Genomic DNA, 8,173 nt, shown 5'->3' with positions numbered 1-8,173 from the left:
CACTGACACATCCTTCAAGAACAAGCTGTATGAACAGCATCTTGGCAAATGCAAGAACTTTGAGAAGCCCAAACCTGGCAAAGGAAAGGCTGAGGCTCACTTTTCACTTGTGCACTATGCTGGTACTGTGGATTACAACATTAGTGGCTGGCTCGACAAGAATAAGGATCCATTGAATGAATCTGTCATTCAGCTGTACCAGAAATCTTCAATGAAACTCCTCTCTTTCCTGTACTCCAGTTACAATGCTACTGATGGTAAGTTTTTTGGCCATGGCCTCAACAATAAGTGTTTTTCATACCTAAACTAGAATATTTGCTGATTGGCCAATTACTTTTCATCATCAGATGCTGCCAGCAGTGGAAAAGGAAAGAAGAAGAAGGGATCCTCCTTCCAGACTGTGTCTGCTCTGTTCAGAGTTAGTATGACTTTTATTCTGTTTATAGACTTACATACAAATGTCTGAGATAGCTATATCAAAGGACTATTTGTTAATTAAAAGAAAAGCTCTTAGAAACTAGCTAGAATTTGAAAGTCAAATATTTTTCAAAACAAGCATTATTTTCTACTTTATATTGTTTGTTACAGGAGAACTTGAACAAGCTGATGACCAACTTGAGAAGCACTCACCCTCACTTTGTGCGTTGTCTGATTCCCAACGAGACTAAAACTCCAGGTATAGGAATAATATTACTTTTATTTTTTAAACACCAAACATAAATGACAATTTTTTTTGTTTGTGGAAACGTCAAACAATTTTTTTATTATTCCCAGGTATCATGGAAAACCATCTGATCATCCACCAACTGAGATGTAACGGTGTATTGGAGGGTATTAGAATCTGCAGAAAGGGCTTCCCCAGCAGAATTCTTTATGGTGACTTTAAGCAACGGTATATATCCAATGGTTATTGTTATCACTATAGCGTATCACTTTAACAAACACTTTAAGACTGATCATTAAATATTCCAAATTTTTATTTTTTTACTAAAGTTACAAAGTGCTGAATGCCAGTGCAATCCCAGAGGGTCAGTTCATTGATAGCAAGAAAGCATCTGAGAAACTCCTGGGCTCCATTGATGTTGACCACACTCAGTACAAATTTGGGCACACCAAGGTAAAGAAGCAGCAACTGCCAAATGACAAAAAATCTAAAACTTTCTAATTCATGAGTTTAAAATTACATGTTTTCTTTCTGAAGGTATTCTTCAAAGCTGGTCTCTTGGGTACCCTTGAGGAGATGAGAGATGACAAGTTGGCACAACTTATTACTCGTACTCAGGCCCTCTGCAGAGGTTTCTTGATGAGAGTTGAGTTCAAGAAGATGATGGAAAGAAGGTAACATTTATGATGTACTCACTAAAATAAATATATGAGCAGTGCTAGCTATAGAGGCAAATATTCACCTTGTACATAACATTTCTTAAACAGGGAAGCCATCTTTGTCATCCAGTACAATGTCAGATCATTCATGAATGTCAAACACTGGCCATGGATGAAACTGTACTTCAAGATTAAGCCTCTATTGAAGAGTGCTGAGACAGAGAAAGAGATGGCTAATATAAAAGAAGAGTTTGAAAAAACCAAAGAAGCTCTGGTCAAGTCAGAAGCCAAAAAGAAAGAACTAGAAGAGAAAATGGTTGTCTTGCTGCAAGAGAAGAATGAATTATTACTTCAAGTTCAGTCAGTAAGTAGAAAAGGAGCCTAACTAAAATAAATAAACTATGATGTTACTTAGACTGTACCTATTACTCAAAATTTTGCAATTCGTTAACATGCAATGCTTTTCACTAGGAATCTGAGACCCTGGCTGATGCTGAGGAAAGATGTGAAGGTCTAATCAAGAACAAGATTCAGATGGAAGCAAAGATCAAGGAGCTGAATGAGAGACTTGAAGATGAAGAAGAAAGCAATGCTGAACTAACAGCCAAGAAGAGGAAATTGGAAGATGAATGCTCTGAGCTGAAAAAAGACATTGATGATTTAGAGCTTACCTTGGCCAAAGTAGAGAAGGAAAAGCATGCCACAGAAAACAAGGTATAGCCAGCTAAAGTAAAGTGCCAAAGCAAAACAAATACATTAATACACAGCAAAAAAATCAGGGTCATATTTTTTGTTTATATTTAGGTGAAAAACCTTACTGAGGAATTGGCAGTACTTGATGAAAATGTCTCCAAACTCAACAAGGAGAAGAAAGCTCTTCAGGAGGCTCATCAGCAAACCCTTGATGATCTTCAGGCTGAAGAAGACAAAGTCAGCTCCTTAAGCAAGGCCAAGACAAAGCTGGAACAGCAAGTTGATGATGTAGGATACATACAAAAACATTCGTATTATAAACATACATTTTAAATATCTCTTTAAAGTCTAAATAAAATGTCTTGCCAATCTAGCTTGAAGGTTCCCTGGAACAAGAGAAGAAACTTCGTCTTGACTTGGAAAGGGCTAAGAGAAAGCTGGAAGGTGACCTGAAACTGTCTCAGGAAACAGTTATGGACCTTGAAAACGACAAGCAGCAAACTGAAGAAAAATTAAAAAAGTAGGCATCTGTTGTTTAACTTTTTTCTTAATAATTTAATTGGAGTAAGCCAGTGTACTATTTTGCAAATCCCTGTTCTTTGTTACATAACTATAGGAAGGACTTTGAAATCGGCCAGCTCCAAGGAAAGATTGAGGATGAACAGTCCCTGGGATCTCAGCTGCAGAAAAAGATCAAGGAACTTCAGGTGCAGTATTGTTTTTTTATTATTTCAGGGATCATTGTTTGGTTGTTATGGTTTTTAGAAAGACTAAGCTAAATTCACACAGGTCAATTCTACATTAAAACACATCATTTACTAAATAAAAATTATTTTCTTGGGTTTTTAGGCTCGTATTGAAGAACTTGAGGAGGAAAATGAGGCTGAGAGGACAGCACGTGCCAAGGTTGAGAAACAAAGAGCTGATCTCTCCAGAGAACTTGAAGAGATCAGTGAAAGACTTGAAGAAGCTGGAGGTGCAACATCTGCCCAAATTGAACTAAACAAGAAGCGTGAAGCTGAATTCCAGAAACTCAGACGAGACCTGGAAGAATCTACTCTCCAGCATGAAGCCACTGCTTCTGCCTTGCGCAAGAAACATGCTGACAGAGTTGCTGAGCTTGGAGAACAGATTGACAACCTCCAGCGTGTTAAGCAGAAGCTGGAGAAAGAGAAGAGTGAGCTGAAGATGGAAATTGATGATCTCGCCAGCAACCTGGAGAATGTCTCTAAATCTAAGGTGAGATTGGTTGTTAAATAAATTAGCTGTGGTATTTTGCTTTTGGGAATCAAATTAAATCATTACTTATTATTCTTGCAGGCCAACCTTGAAAAAATCAGCCGTCTCCTTGAGGACCAACTCAGCGAAGTTAAGACCAAGGATGATGAACATATACGTTTACTTAATGATTTTACTACCCAGAAAGCCCGTTTGCAGACAGAGAATGGTAATTATTATACATTATGCTAAGTCTAAGAAGTCAACCAAATTAATAGTATGAAAAATAAACCAAGAAGCTATTTATATTTCCCTATGGATATACAGTTTGATATATATAGTGATTTACTTACAAAAAAAAAACTTTCAGGTCTTCAGGAACCCCTGCTATAATTACTAAACTGGCAGCTCACAGTACATTAGTGTGGTTATCAGTAGGAAAAATGTCTCTTAGATTGCTGGCCATTGAAAGAATGTCACCCTTACAGATAGCCAAAGAGATGATTGGTGTCATCTAAACTGACCTGAGAGGCAAAAATTGCTCATTTCTCAAAAATCCCCTAGCAATCTCTGGAGGAAGCCATGGTACCATGGTTGAGGAACACTGTATTATGTCAACGTAATACTTCAACAAGTTCTATTTAGTACGGAGTTTTAGAGCTTGTCCATTTTTCCAGCCACTAGTATCAATATGCCCTTTTAGGGCCCAGAAATATAAGGGTATACGCACGTAAATGTTTAGGAGATTTCCATATTCTGAAATCTAAACAGAAGTGCAGAGCCACATGCTTTGGCCTATTATACTATATTATACTATACCATTTTGTGTATTTTATTTATTATCTTGTATTTACAGGTGAATAAATGAAAATCTTTGTATTTCCTTTTAGGTGAACTGTCTCGTCAGCTTGAGGAGAAAGAATCCCTAATCTCTCAGCTTTCCAGAGGAAAGCAGGGCTTCACACAACAAGTTGAAGAACTTAAGAGACAGCTTGAAGAAGAAACAAAGGTGCATAATTGTTGCCTTTACAACTATAGTAGTACAGTAAAAAAATGTGTTTGATTGTAAAACAAATACCTATTTGTACATTCCAGGCCAAGAATGCTCTTGCCCATGCCTTACAATCTTCCCGCCATGATAATGACTTGCTCCGTGAGCAATATGATGACGAACAAGAAGCCAAGGCTGAATTCCAGCGTGCTTTGTCCAAAGCTAATGGTGAAGTTGCCCAGTGGAGGACAAAATATGAAACTGATGCCATTCAACGAACAGAGGAGCTGGAAGAGGCAAAGTATGTTAATATTTATAAAATCTAATCAATATGTAAATTATGAACAATTACGGAAAAAACAGCAACTGTTCTATGTCTTTCGACGCCTTACAGGAAGAAGTTGGCTCAGCGCTTGCAGGATGCTGAGGAACAAGTGGAGGCTGTGAACTCCAAGTGTGCTTCTTTGGAAAAGACCAAGCAGAGGTTGCAGGCTGAGGTTGAAGATCTCATGATCGATGTGGAGAGAGCAAATAGCGCAGCAGCTGCTCTTGACAAAAAACAGAGGAACTTTGATAAGGTAAATATGCAGACATTCAACAACTATAATAACGTTCAAATATTTGAGTATGGATTTTAAACATATCCATGATTCAGGTCCTGGCAGAATGGAAGCAGAAGTATGAGGAGGGTCAAGCTGAATTAGAGGCTACACAGAAAGAGTCTCGTAGCCTGAGCACTGAGATCTTCAAGTTGAGAAACTCATATGAAGAATCTCTGGAGCAAGTTGAAACCCTGAAACGTGAAAACAAGAACTTGCAACGTAGGTTTATTTATTTATTAAATAGCCTTCTGATTTTGTCTTTTAGGGAAATGTATGTATAATTACTTTCGAAGTAATATGCTTCCCAATGACCTGTCATGACTTTTAAATGTGATTTATGTGTGGCAAAATATCAGACCTGAAAGTTAAAATATAAGCAGGTTGTGAGTTAAACTTTGCAATATTTCTTTGATATTTTTAGAGGAGATCTCAGATCTGACTGAACAGATTGGAGAGACTGGAAAGTCCATTAATGAACTGGAAAAGGCCAGGAAGCAGGTTGAGCAAGAAAAGAGCGACCTTCAGGCTGCACTGGAGGAAGCTGAGGGATCATTGGAGCATGAAGAAGCCAAGATTCTCCGCATCCAGCTTGAGCTGAACCAGGTCAAGGGTGAGGTAGACAGGAAAATTGCAGAGAAGGATGAGGAGATTGAACAGCTGAAGAGAAACAGCCAGAGAGCTATCGACACCATGCAGAGCACACTGGACTCTGAACTCAGGAGCAGAAATGATGCTCTGAGACTAAAGAAGAAGATGGAAGGAGATTTGAATGAGATTGAGATTCAGCTCAGCCATTCCAACCGTCAGGCTGCAGAGGCACAGAAACAGCTCAGAAATGTGCAGGCGCAACTAAAGGTATTACAGCAATGCAACAACATCACTGTAGTCGAGTTCTGGTTTGTATTAGGTACAAATATATATCTTTTGTCATCTAGGATGCCCAGCTCCAGTTGGATGATGCTGTGCGCGGACAGGAAGACCTGAAGGAACAGGTTGCTGTGATTGAACGCAGAAACACTCTGCAGCAAGCTGAGATTGAAGAAATCAGGTCTGCTCTGGAACAGACAGAGAGATCTCGCAAGATTGCAGAACAGGAACTTCTGGATGCCAGTGAACGTCTCCAGCTCCTGCACTCACAGGTAGGATCTGTTCCTTACTATCACTAAGATTATACTTATTTTTTGTAATGTGCAATATATAATATATATTTTTTTTCTCTAGAACACCAGTCTTATCAATAGCAAGAAGAAGCTGGAAAGTGACATTTCTCAAATTCAGAATGAAGTAGAGGAAGCTGTCCAGGAAGCCAGGAATGCTGAAGAAAAGGCCAAGAAGGCCATCACTGATGTATGTAATCTGTCATAAGCAATAACATCAGAGATATGAGTCAACATATATGCTTTATATAATGACTAACTTATTTACTTTCTTATATGCTAACATAATACCTGTCTGATTTATTCAAGGCTGCTCTTATGGCAGAAGAGCTTAAGAAGGAACAAGACACCAGTGCCCACTTAGAGAGGATGAAGAAGAACCTTGAACAGACTGTAAAGGACCTGCAGCATCGTCTGGACGAAGCTGAACAGTTGGCATTGAAGGGTGGCAAGAAACAGCTCCAGAAACTTGAATCCAGAGTAATTACATTTCATATGGTCTTGATGGAAAATGTACACTAATTCACTATACTTAGCAAAAGTTAGCTAATAATTGAAATATTTTCTACAGGTACGTGAACTGGAGAATGAGCTGGACAATGAACAGAAACGTGGTGTGGAGGCAGTTAAAGGTGTTCGCAAATATGAGAGGAGAGTGAAAGAACTGACCTACCAGGTAAATAGTATAGAAAGAAAGACATAGTTTCATTTACATTGTTTTAGCCCAGGAAAGAAACATATATAATTGAACTACTTTATGTTTAAAATAAGTAATTTCCATATTGCCACAATATACTTGATTTTATATTAGAAACTTCCTAAATGTCATATATATTACTTTTAAGCGACAGCTGATTATAATAAATAAAACATGCAGTCTATATTCAGGGGTAACATTATTTTCTTATGCAGACTGAGGAAGACAGGAAGAACATCCTGAGACTCCAGGACCTGGTTGACAAACTACAGTTGAAGGTCAAGGCCTACAAGAGACAGGCTGAGGAATCTGTAAGTTTTAGGAGAAAAGTTTTAATTGTTTATGTTTTAGGGTGGCTTTCCTAGTTAGAAATGAGAATTGACTAATGGTGCTTTCTAACTGTTTTCTCTCAGGAGGAACAAGCCAATTCCCATCTGAGCCGATTCAGGAAGGTCCAACATGAGCTTGAAGAAGCTGAAGAGAGAGCTGACATTGCTGAATCCCAAGTAAACAAGCTCAGGGCAAAGAGCCGTGACATTTGTGGAAAGGTGGGTTATTTTTCTTTATATTTACTAAATTATGCACCTGTCTATAAACCTATCAATAGTTGTTGTACAGCAGTTATCTCTCATAATAATTCTATAATAATTCATTTTGTGATTGTGTTAGAGTAGTAGTAACATATCACTCTAGCTAATATGCTACAAAATAATAATATAAATGTATTAATTTATATCATAACAAACTAAAATGTGTGTATTTATTTTCTATCAACAGAAAGAAAGCGAAGAGTGAAGAGTGTAAATGACTACAGACTGAGGAACTCTCAAAATGGGACTTTCTTATTCTGAGACCTACCCCCTCCCCTATTTAAATAAATGTCGTAATTGATGCTTGTAAAAATTTGTTGTGTCATTTTTTTGTTAACAATATGTCACAAAAAGGAGATTTACATACCTTTAGGGTATATTTGTAGTTGCCTGGTATATATCAAACAATCAACAATGTTCTTTTTACTACTGTAACAACAAACAATAAATTTTCCACAATATTATTTTAAAACCACAAACAGACAAACCATATTTCTGTTAAATAAATGTGAAAAAATATTTTGAAAACAATGCCCAGTCTTATCCTCATAAGGAGATCTCAGTAATACAAAACAATAGCTAGCAGTTTGTAAAAAACATATTTACTCCAGTATAATCGTCCCTCAAGTGTAATTGTCAGAAATCAGTAAAACTCTGACAGCTATTACAGTTTGACAGTGGCAGGTGGGTGTTCAACAGCTGAAAGGTGCAAAGCATTTCTTGGACAGTCACATAAATGCTATGGAGTACACACAGAAAGTAAAATCATGATAAATAAAGAGTATTGATCTCTTTGGAATGGTTAGATTCCAGACACGATACGCTTCCAGAATTTCGAATATAGGAATTCCAGTCTGATCAGGTTTAACTTTTCAAGTTGCCTTGGCTGTCCCATGTAATCC

The 8,173-nt window shown here is 37.6% G+C and overlaps 1 protein-coding gene across 1 annotated transcript in view; it reads left to right on the top strand.

The window, feature by feature from the left end:
* LOC140336113 (myosin-4-like) overlaps positions 1 to 7,476 on the top strand; it is a 10,660-nt gene extending 3,184 nt beyond the window's left edge. Inside the window, 25 exon segments of the mRNA XM_072419168.1 lie at positions 8 to 257; positions 348 to 418; positions 589 to 676; positions 775 to 892; positions 994 to 1,117; positions 1,202 to 1,338; positions 1,432 to 1,687; positions 1,795 to 2,037; positions 2,128 to 2,304; positions 2,391 to 2,536; positions 2,633 to 2,723; positions 2,866 to 3,255; positions 3,337 to 3,463; positions 4,125 to 4,243; positions 4,330 to 4,526; positions 4,620 to 4,803; positions 4,881 to 5,046; positions 5,249 to 5,682; positions 5,763 to 5,966; positions 6,049 to 6,174; positions 6,294 to 6,464; positions 6,556 to 6,660; positions 6,897 to 6,992; positions 7,095 to 7,229; positions 7,459 to 7,476. Coding sequence (XP_072275269.1) covers positions 8 to 257; positions 348 to 418; positions 589 to 676; positions 775 to 892; positions 994 to 1,117; positions 1,202 to 1,338; positions 1,432 to 1,687; positions 1,795 to 2,037; positions 2,128 to 2,304; positions 2,391 to 2,536; positions 2,633 to 2,723; positions 2,866 to 3,255; positions 3,337 to 3,463; positions 4,125 to 4,243; positions 4,330 to 4,526; positions 4,620 to 4,803; positions 4,881 to 5,046; positions 5,249 to 5,682; positions 5,763 to 5,966; positions 6,049 to 6,174; positions 6,294 to 6,464; positions 6,556 to 6,660; positions 6,897 to 6,992; positions 7,095 to 7,229; positions 7,459 to 7,476 — 4,173 coding nt within the window.
* The last annotated feature ends 697 nt before the right edge of the window (positions 7,477 to 8,173 follow it).

The sequence above is a fragment of the Pyxicephalus adspersus genome, chromosome 7 (assembly GCF_032062135.1).
Source record: "Pyxicephalus adspersus chromosome 7, UCB_Pads_2.0, whole genome shotgun sequence".
NCBI classification, from domain to species: domain Eukaryota; kingdom Metazoa; phylum Chordata; class Amphibia; order Anura; family Pyxicephalidae; genus Pyxicephalus; species Pyxicephalus adspersus.
Note: the sequence above shows the minus strand (reverse complement) of the source record. Positions and strands in the feature narration are given on the sequence as shown.